General features: G+C 43.8%; 1 protein-coding gene across 2 annotated transcripts in view; it reads left to right on the top strand.

Annotated features, from left to right (window-relative positions):
• Positions 1 to 27,224, top strand: part of pard3bb (par-3 family cell polarity regulator beta b) — a 416,753-nt gene that overhangs the window by 17,048 nt on the left and 372,481 nt on the right. For both annotated transcript variants that reach the window (XM_063005444.1, XM_063005445.1), the window contains exon 3: positions 8,860 to 8,961. In XM_063005444.1, the coding sequence (XP_062861514.1) occupies positions 8,860 to 8,961 (102 nt within the window). The remainder of the gene's footprint in view (positions 1 to 8,859; positions 8,962 to 27,224) is intronic.

The following is a 27,224-nucleotide window of genomic DNA, read 5'->3' on the forward strand; positions in this document are numbered from 1 at the left end:
TAATTTAGACCATATTCAAACAGCCTTGGTGAACTAAAGCACTTAATGACGGTTAATATGGCAGTGCAGCCTGCAAATATTCTCTTGCTGGAATGATGGAATGGTTTAAATGTATTTTTTCGTTGAATAAAAATGTATTGAAACGAATAATAACTTAAAATGTAGTATATATTGTTATGTTAATTATATCTACTAAATAGATAGTTAATAGTGGCGCGATAACCGGGCTAGATCTCCTCTGCTGTGTAAAGTCGCATGTAAGTACAGTACACGTATATTAGTGTAACGAGCACACACACACCATCAGAGAGAGTTTTAGTACCGAGGGGAACATCGCTACCCCACTCAGATCCTCTCTAAACCGTCTCTAAACGCAGGTTTAAACTTTTACAGACTTTATTCTTTTTTTTTTTTTTTTACCATATTTTGATTAGATGTGCATTTAAAATATTTAGCCTAAACACTTTTTTTTTCGTTTCACAGTGTTTATCTAGCCTTGGCTAGAAGCTTAATTTAAACCTTTTTTTTAATAGAGAAAAGACGCGCATCCCTGCTCTGTTTTGTATTTAACATTAAACACGCATTTCATTGGTCTTAAAGCCGTCTCATCTTTGTCATTATAAAGCAATAATATACCGAATCATAGCCTAACGATAAAGCTTGTTTATATAGCTCTAAAATCTAGATCAATTAAGTAATTTTCAAAAAAAAAAAAAAAATGGCGATATCACCGCATACCGCGATATTGAGACAGGTTGAATATCGCAAGGGGAAATTCTTTCACCGCGACAGCCCTAGTTAGGGATCCTGATTGCGTTAGAGGAGGGTATATTTGCCTGCTCCGCGCCCCTTTCAAAACAGGCACAGTCCCTCAGCCCCTTCTTTTTCGAAAGTGCCTCGGCGGATTCCCCCGACGAGGCTCATCCGCTTCTGCTCAGGCGCCTCGGTCTGCTAACCAGGGCCTTTGGATAGCGTTTGAAGACACCACCCACACGACTTAGTCCAGACTTTTCCCACACAACAGACTCGGTGGCCAATTTTGTCTGCTGCAGGCACTGCCAAGTGTATCCCGGCGCTTCTGTGTGAGTGCTGGGAGGAATGTACCAAACAATATTGTATTTCTATTGTAGAGAAAACATCTGGAGTGTGTTCAGCTGTTATATTTACAAAGTCTGGTAGTGATTTGAGTCTATTTTTTATTCAGTTTTTGTTCTGTGTCTTAATTTTGGAGTACATTGACCCAATCCTTTTTATAAATACCAATACAAACTGCTCTGTGCTTAAAATAGCTTTTATTATGAGTATATTCTGCTTCTCCTGTATTGACGGTGCCCTGCGTTCTGTCTCTGATCGAGTCCCTTGAATTCAGCCACTCGCTGTCAGTTCCTGCAGTCTTACAGTTCAGACGTAAACCTTTATCATGGTAATTTAAGACACTTGTAGCTACAGCTGTGTAATTATATGTTTATTGTGATTCAGGATTAAACTGAAGTACTCACTGACCCAGATTTAGTTGCACTAAGCTTTTTTTTTTTTTTTTTTTTTTTTTTTTTTTTTTTTTTTTTTTTTAAGGAAGTGGTGTCATGTGCTTGTGTACGAGTGCTGGTGTAACGTACACAGAGCTCACATACAGACATAAAACTTTCTTTCTTTTATTGTAAACTTGTGTGACCTTAATTGGTGTCATTCACACTTCGCTATTAAAAAAGAAGTGTATTTGTATACACCGATCAGCCATAACATTAAAACCACCTCCTTGTTTCTACACCCACTGTCCATTTTATCAGCTCCACTTACCATATAGAAGCACTTTGTAGTTCTACAATTACTGACTGTAGTCCAGCTGTTTGTCTACATGCCTTTTTAGCCAGCTTTCACGCTGTTCTTCAATGGTCAGGACCCCCACAGGACCACCACAGAGCAGGTATTATTTAGGTGGTGGATCATTCTCAGCACTGCAGTGACACTGACATGGTGGTGGTGTGTTAGTGTGTGTTGTGCTGGTATGAGTGGATTTTTTTAAACACCTCACTGTCACTGCTGGACTGAGAATAGTCCACCAACCAAAAATATCCAGCCAACAGCGCCCCGTGGGCAGCGCCCTGTGTCCACTGATGAAGGTCTAGAAGATGACCGACTCGAACGGCAGCAATAGACGAGCGATCGTGTCTGACTTCACATCTACAAGGTGGACCGACTAGGTAGGAGCGTCTAATAGAGTGGACAGTGAGTGGACACGGTGTTTAAAAACTCCAGCAGCGCTGCTGTGTCTGATCCACTCACTCGACGGTGACGGTCACAGCGTCCAAACCTGTTTAATGTGGCTGTTATATGTTTTGTTTGTGTATAAAATGTGCCGTAACCCTGGATTGCTTCAGAATTGGGTTCATGTTCTGTATACATGTTTACACCAGCGCATTCTTGTGTTTTAATGGTTTTAAACCAGGGTTGTAAATAAATGCCCCTCCTGTAGATAAATCAACTCGGTTATAGGTTTGATAATAAGCTGATGAGGAGACTTGGTGGTTTTATATGTCTAAAGTGTAATATAGGCTAAAAGTTTAGACCGGGGAGTGCATGGATCATGGCTTACACACAGGACTGAGTGAGGAAGTAACTGCGCGCCTCTTGACGGTGAGGTTGCGGAAGTATCCGGGAGTCATTCAGGAAGTTATCGGGCCTGTGAAAAGGGCCACTTAATTACCAGGCGAACGGAGGCTGCAGTCGCGCTGCTATTGTTTCATTATCCTCTGGAATGCTTGAATGCTGATCTGGCAGGCTGATATTATCAAATCGCCTGGATGAGCGCCAACCGGCGCACCCCCCCCCCTTCCCAAAAACAAAAAACAATTAGTTTCCTCCCTGCTTGAAGAGTCAGTTAGCATCTGCTTGTGAGATGGTATCTGGATTCAACCAGTCCACCGTTATATTGGTATTAAATGGTGATATTCTGTTGTTCAGGAGCGGTGCGATGGGATTTATTAGAACCCATGTCTGTTATTCGCATTTTACTACCCCCCGAAACCTCCCAGTCATAAATATAAAGCACTCAGCCATACGCTCTTTAACCAGGACCTTTCAACCATCAACCAGTCGGTAGTAGGGGTCGTACTGAAGAGCTTACTGACCTTTCACGGGGCAGTGCCAGTCAGATCTGCCTGATTAACTGTAATTGCAGGTACTGTGAGGTGGGTGAATGCTTGTAGAAACAGCAGCCGTTCACATGGATTATTTTTTTTTGGCTATAAAGGTCTCATACAGGTCTAAGCTTACAGTAATGCTAAACAATCGGATGAAGTGGTGTAAAGTATGCTGCCATTGGACTTCTTAACAGCAGAGACACGTTACCTGAGCTCAGTGATATATATATACACTGATCAGCCATAAAATTAAAACCACCTCCTTGTTTTACACTCTCTGGCTATTTTTATCAGCTCCACTTACCATATAGAAGCACTTTATTCTATATGATGAGCAATTTATTGTAGCCAATTTGTCTTGTGCTGCTGGGGGATTCCCGATTTTATGCAGTCGAGGTGGGAATATTGCTGCCCACGCCTCCTCCGACCCGCACGCAGGCCCTAATGGAACCTATTTCCATCCATGCACTCTGCACAGGCGCCTCTATCTGCCAGTCAGGGTCCTTACACAGCGTCTTATAGACCCCACCCACATTTTCTGGTCATCCCTCCCTGTGGGCCGATAGATGGCGCCCAGCCGACCGAGGAGTTCAGTTACTGGTTACAGATTCATCAGAGTCATGGGCAGTTTAGTATCTCCAGTTCACCTCACTTGCACGTCTTTGTACTGTGGGAGGAAACCGGAGCTCCCGGAGGAAACCCACGCGGACACGGGGAGAACATGCAAATAGGGCTGAAACGATTCCTCGAGTAACTCCAGTAATTCGATTACTAAAAATCGCATCGAGGAATCGTTTATTCCATACACGGATACACAGCTCACGGTGTTCCGCACGGACTTTCACATCGCGTTCACGCTGTGTGCAGGTGACGTGAGAAAGCCCAAGGGCTGCGTCCCAAATCTCACACTTAAACAGTACTTAACAGGACTTATTCCGGGTACTTTCCGTCTGCGTACTGTTTAGTACGAAAGCAGCGATTTAAAACGCAGCCGAGATTTGATAGCGCGGACTGCAGGATGGAGAGACGGAGAGAACATAGCGAGGCGAACAGAGGAACAAAGAAAACGACTGAAAGTTTGAGATCATTTTAAACTGGGAAAAAAAAAACTAAAATTTAGAACAACATCCAGACCATTAGAGAGTCGTGTTGATTCTTTTCTTTATCACAACCACCACATGCTTTTTTGAGGGCTCAGGCAAACACACACACACGTCAGAATATTAAAGCCTTATGTTCTGTGTGAGCTGTAGCTAAAACTTTTAGTTTTGAAAGTTGCACAAATTAAAGGCAATGTTTATGTGTTATTGATATATATATATATAAACACACACACACACATATATATATATATACATACAGTACAGGCCAACAGTTTGGACACACCTTCTCATTCCTGTGGTTTTTCTTAAATTTTTTACATTGTAGATTAATACTAAAGACGTCCAAACTATGAAGGAACACATATGGAATTATGTAGTAAACAAAAAAGTGTTAAACAAACCAGAATATGTTTTATATTTTAGATTCTTCAAAGTAGCCATCTTTTGCTTTAATGACAGATTTGCACACTCTTTGAAATTTTCTCAACCAGCTTTATTAGGTTTCCACCTGGAATGGTTTTCAATGAATGTTTGTGCCTTGTCTAGAGTGAATTTTTGGAATTTGTTGCTTTTTTAATGTGTTTGAGACCATCAGTTGGGTTGTGCAGAGGTAGAGTTGGTAAAATATAAAACATATTCTGGTTTGTTTAACACTTTTTGGTTCACTACATAATTCTTCATAGTTTGGACGTCTTCAGTATTAATCTACAATGTAGAAAATAAAAATAATCAAGAAAAAACATTGAAGAGAAGGTGTGTCCAAACTTTTGGCTGGTGTGTCCAAACTTTTGGCCTGTACTGTATATATATATATAAACACACACACACACACACACACACACACACATATGTATATATATATATATAAACAGTTTGTCTTTAAACTGTCCTGTATGCAAGTAATAAAAATATACAGTTTGTTTTAAGATAATTGTCATATTTAATCTTATATGTATCTATTTTTGCTCTTTATTAAAGCAAAGTATTTCTTATCCGATTACTCGATTAATCGTTGGAATAATCGATAGAATACTCGATTACAAAAATAATCGATAGTTGCAGCCCTACATGCAAACTCCACATAATACCAACACATTTTTAGCTTTATTCGTGTCGATATCCTCAGTGATGGTTTTGTGATGGTTTCCACGTGGCTGAGTGATGAAGTGGAGTCATGACTCCCTAATGAACAGTGAGAGTGTAGTGGTCATGTTCAGGGTAACCTAGAGCGGACCGGGCGTTTTCTCCTCTGTCTGCTTGCTGCATTTAACTACTGATTAAAGCTTCCACACACACACACACACACACACACACACACACACACACACACACACACACACACACACACACACACACACACACACACACGGAGTCTCCGCGCCTCGCAAATATTAATATCTGCGATACCACATATAAAGTATCTAATTTCATTCCGAGCATTTTGCAGCTCGTGAGAGAAAATGAGCTGGGAAGAGAAGTGGCTGCGTTTATTAAACTCTGTTCGCTTCAGAATTGCTATTTTCATATTTGGCCAGAAAGTGCAGGGACGCGACGCGAAGGTGCAGAAGATCGTTCGCCGGGATGGACAGCATCTCTTATCGCGTCGTTATCACGATCATCATCATCACCGCCACCATCGTCGCTGTTTATGGGCGCGGTAATGACGTTAGGCGCGGTAATGGACCCCTGGCGTCTTAAGACAAAAGCCAAGGCACAAACACGGCCGGAGTCGTGCTGCTCGCCTCCGTCGGCGGCAGATGATGAGCGTTCTGCAGATTTCCATCATTTCATTATGTGCTCGCTCCTACACATGCACTCGTTCACTTGTCATGGAGCAGGAAATGAGCCTTTCTGTGGTGCCCTGCGTCCCACTAATAGACTCTCTACTGGCTGGTGCGTGGCCATCAGAGTCGCCACCATGTGTCCCCGGCATCATTCTGCCCATCAGCCATAACATTAAAACCACCTCCTCGTTTCTACACTCACTGTCCATTTTATCAGCTCCACTTACCATATAGAAGCACTTTGTAGTTCTACAATTACTGACTGTAGTCCATCATGCTTTGTTACCCTGCTTTCATGCTGTTCTTCAATGGTCAGGACTCTCCCAGGACCACCACTGAGCAGGTATTATTTAGGTGGTGGATCATTCTCAGCACTGTAGTGACACTAACATGGTGGTGGTGTGTTAGTGTGTGTTGTGCTGGTATGGGTGGATCAGACACAGCAGCGCTGTCAATGCTGGACTGAGAATAGTCCACCAACCAAACATATCCAGCCAACAGCGCCCCGTGAGCAGCGTCCTGTGACCACTGATGAAGGTCTAGAAGATGACCGACTCAAACAGCAGCAATAGATGAGCGATCGTCTCTGACTTTACATCTACAAGGTGGACCGACTAGGTAGGAGTGTCTAATAGAGTGGACAGTGAGTGGACACGGTATTTAAAAACTCCAGCAGCGCTGCTGTGTCTGATCCACTCATACCAGCACAACACACACTAACACACCACCACCATGTCAGTGTCACTGCAGTGCTGAGAATGATCCACCACCTAAATAATACCTGCTCTGTGGTGGTCCTGACCATTGAAGAACAGGGTGAAAGGTGGCTAACAAAGCATGCAGAGAAACAGATGGACTACAGTCAGTAATTGTAGAACTACAAAGTGCTTCTATATGGTAAGTGGAGCTGATATCAGCTGTTATGGCTGATCGGTGTATACAGTCCAAGCAATTCAGGGTTAAACGCCTCCGGACTGAAGAATGTTTCTTATTCGTAATCATGCCGTGTGTTTATGGGTATCAGTAAGTTCTCTCGCTGGTGGCCAAGACTTCATACTTTCCACCCAACTCACCCTTCATACTTTTCCTTATTTCTTTCATAATTATGGAATAGCACGACTAAATTAAAACACATTTACTCTCCTACATTACCACTAATCTACGCTACAGTTCACCAGTGTGCGTTAAGAACTCCATCGTGCTATTGTGATCATTTCGTATCGGTCATTACCATATTTAATCTCTGCCTCTGGTCATAATTCAGTCTTGGATTTTACACACTCTGAATTTATGATGTGTTCTGTAATTTAAGGAGTCATTAAGGAAATGCTCACAACCTGTGTTTACGGCTTTGTGCTCGTTCCATAATGATGTTTGTATGCCGGTGCTGATATTGTAATTATTTCTTATTGTTGTGGTTTTTTTTCTGTGATGTGCGAACAAAACAGAAGTTCAATTAATTCGTTTTAAATATTAATCTAGTTTAATTCAGTCGTTATAATACAAAACTCATTAATGTAACATTAAGTGGAGAGTGAAATGAGGTGTTACTTTCATGTCTAGGTGCAATTAGAGCTCTTTTGGAAATGTGCAACTATGATGAGCCATAACATTAAAACTCACTGTCCATTTTATCAGCTCCACTTATCATATAGAAGCACTTTGTAGTTCTACAATTACTGACTGTAGTCCATCTGTTTCTCTGCATGCTTTGTTAGCCCCTTTTCATGCTGTTCTTCAATGGTCAGGACCCCCACAGAGCAGGTATTATTTAGGTGGTGGATCATTCTCAGCACTGCAGTGACACTGACATGGTGGTGGTGTGTTAGTGTGTGTTGTGCTGGTATGAGTGGATCAGACACAGCAGCGCTGCTGGAGTTTTTAAATACCGTGTCCACTCACTGTCCACTCTATTAGACACTCCTACCTAGTCGGTCCACCTTGTAGATGTAAAGTCAGAGACGATCGCTCATCTATTGCTGCTGTTTGAGTCGGTCATCTTCTAGACCTTCATCGGTGGTCACGGGGCACTGTTGGCTGGATATATTTTCGGTTGGTGGACTATTCTCAGTCCAGCAGTGACAGTGAGGTGTTGAAAAACTGCAGCAGCGCTGCTGTGCCTGATCCATTCATACCAGCACAACACACACTAACACACCACCACCATGTCAGTGTCACTGCAGTGCTGAGAATCATCCACCACCTAAATAATACCTGCTCTGTGGGGGTCCGGTGGTTGTCCTGACCATTGAAGAACAGCATGAAAGGGGGTAACAAAGCATGCAGATAAACAGATTGACTACAGTCAGTAATTGTAGAACTACAAAGTGCTTCTATATGGTAAGTGGAGCTGATAAAATGGACAGTGAGTGTAGAAACACGGAGGTGGTTTTAATGTTATGGCATTCAACCCGCTCCAGACAAGATGCTGATCAAAAGATTATTTTTAGATCATGTTAGATAATCTTTTTAAATATTTCTGAGGCTAATAAAATGCAAATTATGCTATTTAGTAGGATTGCACAATAGCCTACAAATGCTTTTCTTATAACCAGTTTACTATTATTAGATCTTTCTGGTACAGTGTTACCGAATGAGATTTTTAATCTTAAGTATATATTCTTTAACATATACACATTTAAATTGTGTTTTTTACTGGACTTCCCCCAGTTTTCTGTGTCTGTGACCCTGATGAAGACATTGTGACGTGCCTGTGAACAGCAGCACTGTGTGAACAGCCTCGTACACGTGTTCATACAGACGTGATAGGAATGGAATCTGCCGTGTCCCGTGCTCTGCCTGATGGGATACGTCAATCTGTGTTTTTGGCAGGAGGGAGACTTCCTGGTGCGGACCCACCACGTGGAGTACTGCGATGGTGGAATTCTGGACCCTGATGACGTGCTGTCCGACCTGGTGGAGGATAAGGATAAGGTACGCCCAGTGTTATCGATCATGATTCAATAATAAATCCTTGTGATCCATCTGGTGGTCCAATGTGGCCGGGAGTCTTGAGTACTGGTTTCTGTACGGGAGGGATTTCTGTCGTCTGTCAGTCATGGATATGTTTAAGCTCTTGTACATTGAGGTGCCAGAGCCACCTTAACCCTGAGCTACAGAGTCTGTCTGAGAACCCAGAGATCTCTCTACATAGGCACATTTTACATCATCCTGCACTCCCGAGAAGAGGGCGTGCGATGATCTGACTGAATAACGAGGGAGCCTCCGACGCCTCCTCGGCGCTGAAGCCAATCCCAGCATTCAGTGCGGCACGACTTTTCTCACAAATAACTAAGAACGCAGACGAATGCGAATGAGTTCTTTGTATGTAAATAATGTAAATGAATTCCTACTGATTTGTAATCCTTCGTAAAGGTGCACAAGTGTCGTTTATTTGTAAATTCGGGCTCGTCAGGGACAGTTTAACCGTTCCCGGTACACGGAGGGAGACGTTAGCTGGCGTGCTAGCGGGTTGTGCCGCTTCAGCCCGTCGGTTCGAGTGGCCTGATGCTAACTGTGTTCGCTTAGTAAGTTGTGCATCTAAATAATCTGCCTTCTGAGTTCCATGTGTTATTAGAATCCTCTCTACTGAGGCAGCTGATCAGGTAGGCAGCGAGGCAGCTCACTAGGTTTTCAGACGGACCTGTTGTCCTATATTTTTGCATATATAGGGTGTCCCAAAATTCACGCAAGAAGTAATTTTGATAGAGAACACAGGTTTTTAATTAAAAATTGTAAATTTTTAATTGATTCATAAAGTATACAGTATAGGGTTATGTATGGAATAGCATATCAGGTAAATGGCCTCCACGGCTTTGCTGGCACATACGCACTCTTTTGTCGAAATTTTCCATGACCGCTTTGCATAAATGTGGCTGAATTTCATTGATACAGCGCTCAATTTCCTCCTTCAAGGCGTGGGTGGTCGTGGGCTTGATGGCATAAACCTTAGACTTCAAAAAACCCCAAAGAAAAAAGTCCAACGGCGTTAAATCGCATGATCTGGGCGGCCAATTCTGATCACCAAAACGGGAAATTACACGACCAGGAAATGACTCATGCAGTAATTGAATTGTTTCTCGGGCTGTATGGCATGTGGCACCGTCTTGTTGAAACCACATGTCGTCCACATCCATATCTTGCAATTTAGGCACAAAAAGCTGGATTATCATGTCGCGATAGCGAGCACCATTAACTGTTATTGCCTGACCAGACGCATTTTCGAAGAAGAATGGTCCGATGATGCCTCCAGCCCAAAATCCGCACCAAACAGTGACACGTTGTGGATGCATTTGTTTCTCAACAATCACTCGTGGATTTTCTGAACCCCAAATGCGACAATTTTGACAATTAATGAAGCCATCAAGATGAAAATGAGCCTCATCGCTGAAGATGACTTTGTTCGAAAAATCGGCATCCACTTGTTGTTGTTCCAAAATCCATTCAACAAACTCTCTTCGCTGTGCGTGGTCAGTAGGCTTCAGTTCTTGACTCAATTGAACTTTGTAAGCATGAAGATTCAAATCTTTCGTGAGAATACGCTGTAGAGAGCTTCTGGAAATGTTCAATTCTTGACCACGGTGCCGAATTGATGTTCCTGGACTCTCAGCAACACTCTCACGAACTGCTTCGATGTTTTGTGTTGAACGACTTGTTGAAGGACGGCCAGAGTGTCTAAGATCACTAATTGATCCAGTCTCCCTGAATTTTTTTAATTAATCTCTTCACAGTTGATGAAGTTAAATCACTATTCCGACTATATTTTGTACGAAAATTGCGAACTGTAGCTGCCAAACCTTCATTATTTTTAAAATATTGCTCAACAATGAAAACGCGTTGTTCTTTCGTGTAGCGCTCCATTTTTAATAACCCTGAACTGTGAGCTGTCACGCTGTCTTTTTTTTTTTGTTGGCAACACTGTACCGCTACCAATAACATGACCCAACTTATTTAGGATTAGAACATTTAATAACATGAACTGTGTAGCTCTTGGGTGCCATATCGGTATATTATGGTTCAGCAATACCTCTGGGATCCAGGATTATAATCTGCAGTGGAGCTATCAGCCGGTCGGATGTGTTCATAGAAACATGATTGGCTATGTCTGGCAAGGGATGGGGGGGGATGGCCGAGGCCCCGTGATGGATTGGCGTCCTGTCCTGGGTGTGTTTCTGCATTGAACTGTGCAATGAATGTGATTTGGGGTAAACCAGGCCCACTGGAACTCTGACCAGTATAAAGCTGTGGTAAATTTGGGGATAAAAAACAAGAACGTGTTAGTTAATGCATGTCTAGGTGCAATTGGAAACGTGTGACTTTTATTATTATTGTTATTATTATTTATTATTTATTTAGTTGTGGAACTAGAGCTTTTTCAAGAGAAAACACCAACTACCTTTGTCCAAACATTGGGGAAAATATTAAAGCTTAAAATGTATTAATTTATTCCCTAAAATCACACAAATAATTGTATATTTTGGTAATGCGTGTACTGTATGGAAGACAGTAAATGCACACTGTATAATAGGTATAATTCAGGTGCAATTATTTCACTTAGAATATTGTTTTCTATTTTTGTAAATATTTCTGCAGCAGTATATTATGCTAGACCACTACCTCCGGGATCCAGGGTTCGAATCTGCACTGGAGCTATCAGCCTGTGCTTGTGATGGATTGCTGTCCTGTTCTGGTCGTGTTACTGCATTGAACCCAGTGATTCTGGGTAAACCAGGCCCACCGCGACCCTGACCTGGATAAAGCAGTGGTAAAAAGCGTGTGGGATTAAAACAGTAGGTGGGATAAGGCTATCGCTATTTGGCTGGTACATCTAAAACGATGGTATGAATATGACGTCGACGCGTAATAGCTGAATATAAACGGCTTCGGGAATCGGCGATGACCAGGCTAAAAGAATTAGTTAAAAATATGAGAGAGGAAATTGTTCTGTGACATTTTAACTGTTTATCTGGACGGTCGTTCATGAAAATCTCTCGGACGTTATTCAGTTTCATATGGAAATTCAAACCTTTCCAGATGCTGATGTATGTAAACCCACCCAGGTCTTATTTATAACCAGAAATAGCCGGAACCACCTGGGGGTTTTCACTCTAAGTGCTCTCGCTTTATAGCTTCCTCTGTGCATCTGCTCTTATTGTATTCGGAACCGTGTGGCCATTTCTAACTCGATAACTCAAAGGGCATTTCCTCCTAACTCGATTCCCTCTGAATTCTGATGCATGGCTTTTTATTTGTACACATGAATTAAAACGAGAAGAAAACACGACGTGCTGGCGCGAGCTTCTCTGGGAACGTGCATGTTGTAATTTTGAATCTTCTAATTTTGGCAGAAAATTACCATGCATGTGTTGGACTCCCTAAACAAAAAAAATAAAGACATTTTGGTAAGTTTGTTTAGTGAAAAGAGGTAAATATAAAATCAGCAGCAAATTATTAATGTTTTAAATTATACAACAGTTAGTTCCGACCTTACAATCTGATTGGCTGAGAAGCGTTCTAACCGTGCTGATGTTTGTGATAACGGCGCGGCCTTTTCACACCACAATGGTATTACTCCGCTGACGCGTTGCCATTAACGACCGAAAAGCTTCATGCACACAAACGCGCACGCAGGCGACACAGACTTTATTCCCGATCTCGTTTTAAATCCGTTATCTGATATACAATCTAGCGCACTGTGTAGGGAACATATATCCGTGATCTGATATACAATCTAGTGCACTGTGTAGGGAACATTAATGTGTTTGTGACGCGAACAGTTAGCTTAATAGCCCAGTTAGCAGCTCCTAAGAGTTCTGTTATCATCCGTAATCCTTTGGTGTGTGCGAGAGGTTTTTTATTTCTTTTTTCCCGTCGGAGGTTCTTGCCTTCTTCTTCTTCTTGTTCTTCTTACCTCCCTAAAAAGCGTTTTTGCAACTTGGGATGTCTGCTTTGTAGTGTTAAACTTTATATTCGTTGTGGAACTACTTTTTGGCGGAAGGTATTGTCAATATTAAAGCATATTTAATATGAAATTTAGGGCTTCTTTGATTTATTTTCTTAATTTATTTTGTAAAAACTGTTGTATAAAAGCAATAGAACACTCGAGCTCGTGTGTTATCGCGAATAACATCACGGCTGTGATGATCTACTCGCCTTCGGCTCGTGCCTGCGACCAAATCACAGCCGTGATGTTATTCGTGATAACACACGAGCTCGAGTGTTCTATTGCTTAAATGAAATGTGAGCGCACAGGTACTTTATATTTCACAAAATATAAAAAATAAGAAGTTTTCTTCTCTGTACGTTTTCTACACGATTTTTGCCCTGATTTTCGCTCGCCGACTGGTCGCCGGTAGATGTGGCAGCTCGGAGGCAACTCGGCGTTTGCCCGGGACTCGAAAATCAGCTCTCGGTGGCTATCGACTCGATCCGAGCGGCTTGGCGACTTAAGAAAAATATCTAGCATGTTAAATATCTGGACCAGTCGCCGACTCAAAATCGTGTAGTGTGAAAAGTGTTGCGATCAGGTTGCGAGTTCTATGCCGAACTACAGCCAATGAGAACGCAGGATACAGGGTGAGGGGAAACCTGGAGGAATGTGCGACAGGGGCGTAATATAGTTTATATCAGAATACATCGGCATATACTCGAGCTGATCTTAACCACATACCAACGCTGCATTGCAAAAAATATTTATTAACCTGCAACTCAGTACAGAACAGACGATGCCTGCTGGCCGCGTAGCCCAATCCACTCGGATTCATTTATTTTTCTTACTTGCACGTTAGCGCACAAAGAACTGACGACTTGGAAAGTGTGAACTTAGTGTAAGGGAGTTTTTCTTTGCTGCTTGCCTTAGGCTTGCTCATCAGGGGTGATCTGGTCCTGGAATTATGTCAAATTGCTTCACGACAACGTCCTATACAAATAAATATAACATTTTGATTTTGAAAATAGAATAATACTAAATAGTAATTCAGTCCTGCGACTGTGTTTCTTTGTGTGGTTGTAAAGGTCTCCGAACCTAATAAACTTATTTGACCCATTGGCACTTGATATAAATGTGATTTAATACTAACTGGACTAACTTTAAATAATACTAACTGGTGCCTACAAAGCAAAGCAAGGCCGGCTTTAACAAACTGGAGGAACCGTGGCAGTAAGGGCAAGACTCTTTATACCCACTGGCTTCTTTATTAGGAAAACACACCCTGTTAGAATTCTTTATAGGTGCACTAGAGCTTTTTTTATTATTTTATAGTTTTTTATGTGCTGTTTCCAGTAGTCCAGTGCCCCCACGCCCACATATCTTTTATTTACAAACTAAACTGGAATTTACAAAATGAGGTGACGGATCACCTTTACAGTGGGCTTTTTACATTCATGTGACATGCCTTATTCTTTTTTTTTTTTTTTTTGCTGCACCCCCAGTAGCTAGGGGGACTCTGGTCTTTTATTAGTGGACAGTTTCTGATCACTGGATGCTGCTGGTTAGTGGTGTTTCCATTGGGGTCGCTTTTTATTTACTGATAGGGTTAAGAAATTTGTGTTTTTAAATATAGTTTGCTGTCAAGTCCATGTTTACTTATTATCATCTTATTTCAGGATAAACATTAAGGTGTATAAAGGCATATGAAGGTTTATAACCATTCCAGAACACACACACTTCTGTGTATCTGGTTATTGAGGTTCCTATTGGGGTCGCTTATAATTTACTGATGGGGTCGAGAAAATGCATTTTTTTTTTTTAAGTATAGTTTGCTGTCAAGTTTGTGTCGGGCAGCTGTAGCCTAGCGGTTAAGGTACTGGACCAGTAATCGAAAGGTCACAGGTTCAAACCCCACCACTTTCAGGTTGCCACTGTTGGGCCCTTGAGCAAGGCCCTTAACCCTTAATTGCTTAGACTGTATACTGTCACAGTCCTGTAAGTCGCTTTGGATAAAATCGTCTGATAAATGGCGTAAATGTAAATGTTTACTAAATATCACGTTAAAAATAATCAGAATCATTTACATGCTGATTTTATAATGTAAAGATTAATATTATTAATATCAGACGTTAAAGATAAAGCAAAGTAAAGCGCTTATGCCTTTTAATACTAATTTAGTGTGTGTGTGTGTGTGTTTATAATAATGGATTATTCATACACACACACACACACACACACACACACACACACACACACACACACACACACACACACACTGTACATACATGCACCGACTGGCGCTCCGGCGCAGCGATCGTGCCCGGATCCGGCGCTTTTCTCTGCAGCGCGTTGCCATGGCGACCACGTTCCTAAATGTCACCGCCGACATTAGCATTTCCTGTTGATCCAGGAACTCATCACTCCCCATTCTCTGTGTAAATGTGTTTTTTATGCTCTCCTCAGGATAATTGCCTTATTGTTTCTGCCGCGGGTTTAAATCCACAGACGATCTCTCCAGTGCCGTCTGAGACGATTCTCGGATCTGGAAATAAAGTCTCTTCGTTTCTGAAGCGGCGCTTCTACAGATCAGTCCCTGTTGAGGTCGATTTTCTTTCCTTCTCCACTTTTACATCCAGGGTGTCAAGATTAATCATTGTTATTTAATAATAACACACGTTTTTAGTTGGTCTAGAAACTACAAACAAAAAGACTCTACGAAGGATTTTAGTCATTTAATTTAGATACAGGTCATTTAAAATAAGACCTCTCTATATTCACATTAACTTCACGTTATCTTACATGGTAAATACAGAGGAACCTCCATTTAACGGACTAAAAGGGGGCGCACTGGTCCGTAATATGCGATTGTCTGAAAGAGCGAGTTTGGTCTTTTGGACCTTATGAAACTCTGTTTTAATTTGTTTTTCATGTTTTATTATAAAAAGGACGTGTTATACTTTTCCAAACTAATATCGGTCAAGCTAAATTACACACGTACCTCATATACACTGTGACGTCCGGCCTGTTACGTATTAGGTCGTAACAGGGTGGACCATAACAGGGTGGACATTCTGACATAAAATTAGCCATTAGCTAGCGAGTGAGCAAAACCGTGCTAGCATAAAATCTCTGCTTTTTAGTGTGATTATTTTTAAAATGATCAAATCGTTTTGCTTTTTCTCATATACATCCAGTAACAGGGTGGACATGTTATGGTCGAGCATATAAGACATTTTTGGGATAAAATGTGGAAAGAACAACATTAAAATGAGGAGTTTAATGAGCCGCTCATCTTCCACAGTCGTTTTCCATCGAAAGAGATCATGTGAGCTCCAGGAAATGATGTCAGTATGTAAAACAGCTCTTCATTTTAAGAGACAGTAGTAAGAGATAACAGGGTGGACGGCAACCTGAGGGACGTGTGAAAAACCCTCATAATCAGCAATAAAATCAAACTCATAAAGAAAAATAAATCCAGCGTTTAGAGGGACGTAAGCAAAGCTTGGGATGGGGTGGCACAACGCGCTAGCATGTCAACTAACGTCTCCCTCCGTGAACCGAAAACGGCTACATTCGCTGATGAGCCCGAATTTGCAATTTTATGTTATTCAATGTTATTGATGTGAGCCTCCAGGGAAAGTGTAGAGTCCAGAATCAGTGTAGAGTGAGAGATCATCAGGTGTGCCTTGGAAGATTATCCAATTTGGTACTCTAAGCGAGCGACGTGTAGTGACAGGCAGAACGATTACGTTCTCTTCCACTAGAGAACAGTACAACAATACTTTTTGTGACTTATTTTTTTGTGGTGTGCCTTGTGATTTTTCTAATGTGTGAAATATGTGCCGTGGGTCAAAAAGGTTGGGAAACGCTGATATAGAAAACGCACACCGAAAGAGTAAAATGAACAAAGTAAATAGATATGCAAATATGCCGTGTAAAACCTGTAAATAAATATTAAAATTGGTGTAATGCACTACTGGGGAGAATTGTCATTTACCTCGTGTGGTGGAGGAGATGTTTTATTAGCCACGATCATAAAGTGGGGACTCTAGTATCTGTTATTCTGAGTCTGAAGCACTGCTGGTGCAGAACTAAGGACTAGAACTTACAAAAATGAAGCGTAAAACCTCAAAAAAGGGCGAGAACAAAGCGAGCCTCCCGACAAAATAAAGCCCAACACTCATGTAAACAGAGAGACGTGCGCCGGCTAGTGGACAACTACTGAACTACCGGTCTGGTACACTTCTCGTGACAATTTTAAACAATCAGACGGGACGGTCGACTTTTTATACAGTCCTCTGTATTAATACATTACATTAAACAATTCTAAGCCCTTTGCATACATGCATGTTTACCTGCGGCTGAGTGTTAACAAGTGATTGTAGTGAGTCAAAATGCCAAGAGACCAACACAGAAAATGTGAGGTCAGCAGTTTAAAACGTTAAAACGGTTAAAAAGAGCGTCTATAATAAATACACTACAGCACATTTGCCCTGATTTATTCATTTATTCATGTTTATTACGCATTATGTAGATTGGCACAGCTTGGTGGGTAGCGCAGTCACTTCAAAGCAAGAAGGGCCTGGGTTTGAATTTGCATGTTCTCCCCGTGTCCGTGTGGGTTTCCTCCGGGAGCTCCGGTTTCCTCCCACAAGTCCAAAGACATTCTGTGTGTGTGGTGTGTGGTGTGTGTGTGCGTGTGTGCGTGTGTCGTGTGTCGTGTGTGTGTGTTGGGTTTGGTGTCGTGTGTTGTGTCGTGTGTTGTGTGTGTGGTGTGTCGGGTGTGGTGTGTGCGTGTGTGTGTCTCGTGTGTCGTGTGTGTGTCGTGTGTGTGTCGTGTGTGTGTCGTGTGTTGTGTGGGGTGGGTGTGTGTGTGTGGTGTGTGTGTGTGTGTCTCGTGTGTTGTGTGTGTGGTGTGTCGGGTGTGGTGTGTGTGTCGTGTGTGTGTGTCGTGGGTGTGGTGTGTGTGTGTCGTGTGTGTGTGTTGGGTTTGGTGTGCAAGTGTGTGTGTGTGTGCGTGTGTGTGTTGGGTTTGGTGTCGTGTGTGTGTGTGTGTGTGTGTCGTGTGTGTCGTGTGTGTCGTGTGTGTCGCGTGTGTGGCGTGTGTGGCGTGTGTGTGTGTCGCGTGTGTCGTGTGTTGGTGTGTGTGTGTGTGTGTGTGTGTGTGTGTGTGTGTGTGTGTGTGTGTGTGTGTGTGTGTGTGTGTGTGTGTGTGTGTGTGTGTGTGTGTGTGTGTGGTGTGTGTTGGGTTTGGTGTCGTGTGTGGAATGTGTCGGCTCTCTAATGGAGACGTGGGATCACTGGTTTCTGTCATCTCAAACATGCGTCACATCCTGGTAATTACCCTGCCGCCCCCACAGCGCATCATTAACATAGCTGACGGGAGACCTTTGGGTTGGCAGAACACTGCAGTCACACACACACACACACACACACACACACACACACGAAGACAGCAGGACCTGCACCTCGACTTGTTGATTCTACTAAGCAAATGCTCAGAATAAAAGGTGTAGCCTAGCGGTTGAAGTTCTGGACTAGTAATCAAAAGGTTGCTGGTTCAAGCCCCACCACTGCCAGGTTGCCACAGTTGGGCCCTTGAGCAAGGCCCTTAACCCTTAGGCAGTATACTGTCACAGTACTGTAAGAGTAAAGCGTCTGCTAAATGCTGATAAAACTTATATTTAGGGATGTTGTAGCCTAGTGGATAAGCTACTGGACTAGTAATCAGAAGGTTGCTGGTTCAAGCCCCACCACTACCAGGTTGCCGCTGTTGGGCCCTTGAGCAAGGCCCTTGACCCTCATTTGCTCAGATAATATACTGTCACAGTACTGTAAGTCGCTTTGGAAAACAGAACTTGAGAATGTCATGTAAATGTTAAAACGTATAGCCAGGTTGTCACTGTTGGGCCCTTGACCCTTAATTGCTTAGACAATATATACTGGCACAGTACTGTAAGTCGGTTTGGATAAAAGCGTCTGCTAAATGTTGATAATGTAAATGTATTCGCGTGTCTGAGGGGCCACATAATTGGCTCCCGTTGGTCAGGGTGGGAGTTTCGGACAGAAGAATGGACAGTAAGAGGAACTGGACACGTCTAAGTTTGTCGGAAAATGCCCTCCATAGGGAACCAGAAAGTACCGAAATGTCCAAAGTTAAGGAACACGTCGTCATTTGAAACTCATGTTTTAAGTGACGTGACGAAGACGAGGAGAAAAACGTCTAAAAGTCGCGGCAGCGCATGAAGACGTAACGATGCGGAGCGCCCGGCGCGCTCTCTCTGTACGGCGGAGGGGAGCGAAAGTCAGAACGAACGAGCGAGCGAGCGGGAGACGGAACGTGAGGGCGGCGGCTGCTGCGTATTAGCAGTACAGTGAGTAGAGCGCGGGTGATTGATCTGAGGCCCGCTCGGTCCGCCCGCGTGCCCTCGGCTCATGATGAACGACTGGAGGTTTTAATTAACCTCCTGCACACACATCAATATTATTCAAACACGCTGGTCCTTTCCCTTCGCCTCCATTACACACTAACCTTTAAAACACAGCTTTGGGGCTGTTACTGAAAGATCCGGGAAATGAAAAATTGATAAAATGGCAAACAGAAAGTTGGACGGACTTGCTTTCTTTGGAGCCGTTTTTACTCACAAACTACGAGAGCACAGAAGCAGTTTCGTTCTGTATCCCGGCTCTAGAGGGCAGTAGAGATCGCGGTTCCACGTCAAAGCTTCCGAGACTTGGCTTCGTCCGGGCTTCGTGATCGGTTTTGCGGCACAGACTCCGATGAATATTCAGATTTCATTTGCAGCTCGGCTACTGCTGAGAACGTGTTTTCTGATGCGCCGCCCGTGTCCACTTTTAATCTGAATCTGATTAAGAACTGTGGATTTGTACTTGGCACATTCGCCGGCTGATAGAGATGTTCTTTGGAACGACGCTAAAGGAGGAACACGTCAGTGCATCAGATTTCACGTTCACAAATAAAGCAGACCAAGTACAGCACGGACAACTCTGAGAACTCTGGGACGGTGTTGGAATTATGTTTAAGTTTTCGACCTACAGAAGAGCTTCCACAGTAAACATTTCCCTACCTAGTTTAAATAGACACCAGTCCAAGGATACAAATCTTTTTCTCCCAATTTAGTGTAGTCAATCTGTCTTCCGCTGCTGGGGATCCCTGATTGCAGTCGAGGTGAGTATATCGCTGCTCACGCCTCCTCCGACCTTAGCGGAACCCTTTTTCACCCTTGCATTCTGCACAGGCGCCTCTCTATCTGCCAATCATTTGAAAGGCAGTTGTAGCATAGTGGTTAAGGTACTGGACTAGTAACCAAAAGGTCACTGGTTCAAGCCCCACCACTGCCAAAGTTGCCACTGTTGGGCCCTTGAGCAAGGCCCTTAACCCTCAATTGCTTAGACTGTGTATACTGTCACAGTCCTGTAAGTCGCTTTGGATAAAAGCGTCTGATAAATGCTGAAAATGTAAATGTAAATAAAGACCCCACCCACATAGTCCGGTCATCCCGCCCTAGCGGAAACGCGTCTGCTGCAGGCACTGCCGATTATGCCCAGCCGACCGGTGGATGCAACATTGCATCGTATGTATGATGTGAACAACGAGTCAAGGGTGACATTAATTATATTATTTTAGCTTGTCAGGAGTTTTTGCAATGGTTTCTGTGTGAGGGTTGATTTGGGGTTGGGGTTGGGGTTGGTGGGCGCAAGTTAGTTAGTTAGGTCGGCACACAGAAGAGACTCAAATGTTCATAAAGCCCAGTCCTCAAGTTCTGGGTGGAGGATCAAGATGAGCGAGACTAGCGTCTGGTTGAGGTGTCAGGAGAAGTGGTGGAGGAGTACAGAGTGTAGTGTGTTCCTCCATACATCATGTATTATGGTCGATATAAAAATTATTCATGCTTAAAAGTTTCTACTATGTGTTTAATAGATGTAAAGTAAATGCAAACAGTGTATATATACCGATCAGCCATAACATTAAAACCACCTCCTTGTTTTATCAGCTCCACTTACCATATAGAAGCACTTTGTAGTTCTACAATTACTGACTGTAGTCCATCTGTTTCTCTGCATGCTGTGTTACCCCCTTTTCATGCTGTTCTTCAATGGTCAGGACCACCACAGAGCAGGTATTATTTAGGTGGTGGATCATTCTCAGCACTGCAGTGACACTGACATGGTGGTGGTGTGTTAGTGTGTGTTGTGCTGGTACGAGTGGATCAGACACCGCAGCGCTGCTGGAGTTTTTAAATACCGTGTCCACTCACTGTCCACTCTATTAGACACTCCTACCTAGCTGGTCCACCTTGTAGATGTAAAGTCAGAGACGATCGCTCATCTATTGCTGCTGTTTGAGTCGGTCATCTTATAGACCTTCATCGGTGGTCACAGGACGCTGCTCAAGGGGCGCTGTTGGCTGGATGTTTTTGGTTGGTGGACTATTTTCAGTCCAGCAGCGCTGCTGTGTCTGATCCACTCATACCAGCACAACACACACTAACACACCACCACCATGTCAGTGTCACTGCAGTGCTGAGAATGATCCACCACCTAAATAATACCTGACTGAATGGATCTTTAAGATTGACGTGGCGTCTTTGTACAGTGTGATTAAACGGAAGGATTTTGTAGAATTAGAGCGCCCTCATTTGCATACATTTGGCCCTCGGCAAAGCCATCGTGTGTGTGTGTGTGTGTGTGTGTGTGTGTGTGTGTGTGTGTGTGTGTGTGTCTGTGTGTGTGTGTGTGTGTGTGTGTGTGTGTGTGTGTGTGTTGACAACACGTTCAGATTTGATGAAGAATTATGAAATGGTTGAAACATTTGGTGGGATTAGAATGCCTACTGATTCTTCATCTGGAGCGCTAGCTCTCAAAACCAGCACAAATCAGCTCTCTGTAGGGTGACGTGTGTGTGTGTGTGTGTGTGTGTGTGTGTGTGTGTGTGTGTGTGTGTGTGTGTGTGCCATTCATTCAGAGAATAACTATCCTACCCCACTGTTTTAGTGCTTTCAACTGCGACTTTGTCTCATTCTTTCAGACTGATTACGACGACGCCTCTTAAAAGCGCTTAATGCTTATTAAATAGGTTAATCAAGATTAATTAACTGGCGTCTTTGTCTCGCTGCGGTGCGGCTCCGGGGTCGAGTACTTTGTGCCCCGTGGATGCCACGACACCGAACGCGCTTTGATTTGATTACCGAGCTCGTACGTTCAGTCGGCGTTAACCCTCACCCAGCAGGTCCGTCGGCCCTCGTCGAGACTCCTAAATATTCAACACGAGCCTACGGACGGATGTATGGATCAGATCAGGCAACACACGCTTCCTCTCCACCGATGCCGATCCTCGCTCTGATTGAGGAGAACGAAGCTAACCCACGCCCCCTCCGACACGTGGGCAGCAGCCGTATGCATCTTATCACCTACACTTTGACGAGTGCAGTGCAGCTCAGCGTTGTGTACGGAGGGACACACCCTGAGAGCACTCTCTTCTCATCTCTGTGCAGGCGCCATCAATCAGCCAGCAGAGGTCGTAATTGCACCAGTCATGAGAGAGAGACCCCATCCGGCTTAGTCCCGCCCATATCTGAACAACAGGCCAATCGTTGTTCATGTGGCCGCTCATCCTCAACCGGCAGGCAGAGCCGAGACTCGATACGACGTATTCGAGATCCCAGCTCTGGTTCCAGCGTGTGTTTTTACCGCTGCGCCACCTGAGCGGCCCACGGACCTCCATTTATCTGGAAAACCGAATGTCCGATCCATTTATTTAAAATTCCTTAGATGGGCACCCAGGCGGGATTTTCCGCTAGCACACCGGCGCCGAGATTCTGAACTCCTCGGTTGCCACCGGTCGGCTGGGCGCCATCTAACTGGCAGTGCCTGCAGCAGACACGTCTCTGCTAGGGCGGGATGACCGGACTATGTGGGTGGGGTCTTCAAACGCTGTGTAAGGACCCTGATTGGCAGATAGAGAGGCGCCTGTGCAGAATGCATGGGTGAAATAGGGTTCCGCTAAGGGCTGCACGCAGGTCGGAGGAGGCGTGAGCAGCGATATACTCACCTCGACTGCAATCAGGGATCCACCAGCAGCGGAAGACAGACTGACTTTGCTAAATTGGGAGAAAATGGGAGAAAATGCATAAATAAAAGTAGTTCAGTAATCGTCCACTAGCAGGCGCACGTCTCTCTGTTTACATGAGTGATTGGCTTTGTTTTGCCGGGCTTTGTGTTTTATGCTTCATTTTTGCAAGTTCTAGGGCTCAGTTATGGCTTCGAAAGATGAGGGAAGTGGTAAGAGAAAGAAGGTGCATCTAGGTATTGCTGAAACGATTTTAAGAACTTATTAATTGATTTGATTGATTGAATGATTATTTATCCCTGAAGGTAAATTGCAGTGTTACAGTAAGCAGCAGTTCTCAGTAATCACAAGCATCACACAGCGACACCGCGTCAATGTAATGTAATAATGAAGTAATGTAATGCAGAAATGAGATATAAAATCTATAATATAATAATATAAACAATAAGAGTAGAATAGAACGCCTTTATTTGTCATATATACAGTGTATCACAAAAGTGAGTACACCCCTCACATTTCTGCAGATATTTAAGTATATCTTTTCATGGGACAACACTGACAAAATGACACTTTGACACAATGAAAAGTAGTCTGTGTGCAGCTTATATAACAGTGTAAATTTATTCTTCCCTCAAAATAACTCAATATACAGCCATTAATGTCTAAACCACTGACAACAAAAGTGAGTACACCCCTTAGTGAAAGTTCCTGAAGTGTCAATATTTTGTGTGGCCACCATTATTTCCCAGAACTGCCTTAACTCTCCTGGGCATGGAGTTTACCAGAGCTTCACAGGTTGCCACTGGAATGCTTTTCCACTCCTCCATGACGACATCACGGAGCTGGCGGATATTCGAGACTTTGCGCTCCTCCACCTTCCGTTTGAGGATGCCCCAAATATGTTCTATTGGGTTTAGGTCTGGAGACATGCTTGACCAGTCCATCACCTTTACCCTCAGCCTCTTCAATAAAGCAGTGGTCGTCTTAGAGGTGTGTTTGGGGTCATTATCATGCTGGAACACTGCCCTGCGACCCAGTTTCCGGAGGGAGGGGATCATGCTCTGCTTCAGTATTTCACAGTACATATTGGAGTTCATGTGTCCCTCAATGAAATGTAACTCCCCAACACCTGCTGCACTCATGCAGCCCCAGACCATGGCATTCCCACCACCATGCTTGACTGTAGGCATGACACACTTATCTTTGTACTCCTCACCTGATTGCCGCCACACATGCTTGAGACCATCTGAACCAAACAAATTAATCTTGGTCTCATCAGACCATAGGACATGGTTCCAGTAATCCATGTCCTTTGTTGACATGTCTTCAGTAAACTGTTTGCGGGCTTTCTTGTGTAGAGACTTCAGAAGAGGCTTCCTTCTGGGGTGACAGCCATGCAGACCAATTTGATGTAGTGTGCGGCGTATGGTCTGAGCACTGACAGGCTGACCCCCCACCTTTTCAATCTCTGCAGCAATGCTGACAGCACTCCTGCGCCTATCTTTCAAAGACAGCAGTTGGATGTGACGCTGAGCACGTGCACACAGCTTCTTTGGACGACCAACGCGAGGTCTGTTCTGAGTGGACCCTGCTCTTTTAAAACGCTGGATGATCTTGGCCACTGTGCTGCAGCTCAGTTTCAGGGTGTTGGCAATCTTCTTGTAGCCTTGGCCATCTTCATGTAGCGCAACAATTCGTCTTTTAAGCTCCTCAGAGAGTTCTTTGCCATGAGGTGCCATGTTGGAACTTTCAGTGACCAGTATGAGAGAGTGTGAGAGCTGTACTACTAAATTGAACACACCTGCTCCCTATGCACACCTGAGACCTAGTAACACTAACAAATCACATGACATTTTGGAGGGAAAATGACAAGCAGTGCTCAATTTGGACATTTAGGGGTGTAGTCTCTTAGGGGTGTACTCACTTTTGTTGCCGGTGGTTTAGACATTAATGGCTGTATATTGAGTTATTTTGAGGGAAGAATAAATGTACACTGTTATATAAGCTGCACACAGACTACTTTTCATTGTGTCAAAGTGTCATTTTGTCAGTGTTGTCCCATGAAAAGATATACTTAAATATCTGCAGAAATGTTAGGGGTGTACTCACTTTTGTGATACACTGTACATATACAGGTGTGCAGTAAAATGAAATTCTTCGCGCATCACAGCTTGTTTGGAAGCTGGGGTCAGAGCGCAGGGTCAGCCATCATACGGCGTCCCTGGAGCAGAGAGACTTAAGGGCCTTGCTCAAGGGCCCAGGGATTCGAACTCTAAACCTTTCAGTTGTGGAAAGCGATGTTTGTGTTTCTGTGGCTCGCAGTAAGTAAGCAAGCATTAATTTACAGGTTTTACATGACACATTTACATATTTATTTACATATGTGCATGTTTAGCACGTTTGTGGACGTTACTGCTGTGTTTTCGGATATTTTCGCACCCCTGGAAGAACATCTTGCCGTTTCAGACAATCGTATTTCATGGACCAGTGCTCCCCCCTTTAGTCCGGTAAATCCAGGTTCCTCTGTATATTTATTCATTTAAAATAGGGCGGCACGGTGGGTAGCACTGTCGTCTCACAGCAAGAAGGTCCTGTGTTCGATCCCCAGGCGGGGCGGGGCGGGTCCTTACTGTGTGGAGTTTGCGTGTTCTCCCCGTGTCCTCCGGTTTCCTCCCACAGTCCAAAGACGACGTGCAAGTGAGGTGAATTGGAGACACTGAATTGTCCATGACTGTATTTGTTTGTTTATTTATTAGGATTTTAACGTCATGTTTTACACTTTGGTTACATTCATGACAGGAACGGTAGTTACTCATTACACAAGATTCATCAGTTCACAAAGTTATATCAAACACAGTCATGGACAATTTAGTATCTCCAATTCACCTCACTTGCACGTCTTTGGACTGTGGGAGAAAACCCTTGCAGGCACTGGGAGAACATGCCAACTCCACACAGAAAGGACCCGGACCGCCGCACCTGGGGATCGAACCCAGGACCTTCTTGCTATGAGGCGACAGTGCTACCGTTCCCGTCATGAACGTAACCAAAGTGTAAAACATGACGTTAAAATCCTAATAAAGAAATAAACAAACTTTTAATTAAAGTGGTGGCAATCTGGTCCCACTGTGGTTTACAAGATGTAACGTAAAAAGCCTCCACATGGGGGAGTACGTGGGCAAGTTCACTGATGTTTATTAAGTTTTTTTTGGGTTAATGTTGATGCCAATTCTTTTGGGCTTGCAAACCACCGAGGGTTTGGACTAGATGGTACGCAGGCTGAAAGCATATAAGCATAAACCCGTGCCACGCGACTCGATTGAGTCCTGCTCGGCTTTTCGGGAGGTCTCCAGTGAGACTCCGGCGAGACTTAAGGCCACAAATCGAAAGATTCCTAAAAAGCGATCAGCTGTGACCGTCCGTAACTCTCTCAGAAGGCCGGGAATGAAATCGCTGTTCGAGGAATCATGGGCCGTGTGTGTGTGTGGTCGAGACGGTTTATATTTACGGCCTCCCTGAGACTTCCCGGATGGATATCGACTGCCGTCATCACGCCTCCACGTCGATTTCATCCGCGGCTTTAATTCTCCATCGACTCTGGCGCGAGCGGTTTGGAATTAGGGGTTTCAGCGGCTCAGAGTTGGTTCTGAGAATGAACCCTGATAATAGAGCCGGTACGGTGCCGTCACGCTCCAGCAGCTCGTGGAATGACTCCGGCTTCTCCGCTCTTGTTTTTTAGGGTTGTTAAGATGGGCAGTGGTTCCGAATGGTTTTAGGATTGCACCCGGGGGAAGGCGGCTCTGTGCTTAAGTGATCACAGCCTTATTTTACAGGTCACCTTGTTCTGTTGATGCACTGTCGCAAAAAAAAAAAAGGAGCACAGATTGCTTTTTTGGGGTGGAGGGGGGCGGTGGACCTTAATTTATTACAGGCTTAGCATCTGTCTGGTCATAATCCTGTGTTTAAGTGATTCCTGTGTGTCATTTTAGTGGGACCCGGACATGTTTGGTATGGGGATTGAACACTATACACTGATCAGCCATAACATTAAAACCACCTCCTTGTTTCTACACTCACCGTCCATTTTATCAGCTCCACTTACCATATAGACCATATAGACCTACCACCCTGTTCTTCAATGGTCAGGACCCCCACAGGACCACCACAGCGCAGGTATTA

Source organism: Trichomycterus rosablanca, chromosome 12 (genome assembly GCF_030014385.1).
Source record: "Trichomycterus rosablanca isolate fTriRos1 chromosome 12, fTriRos1.hap1, whole genome shotgun sequence".
NCBI classification, from domain to species: domain Eukaryota; kingdom Metazoa; phylum Chordata; class Actinopteri; order Siluriformes; family Trichomycteridae; genus Trichomycterus; species Trichomycterus rosablanca.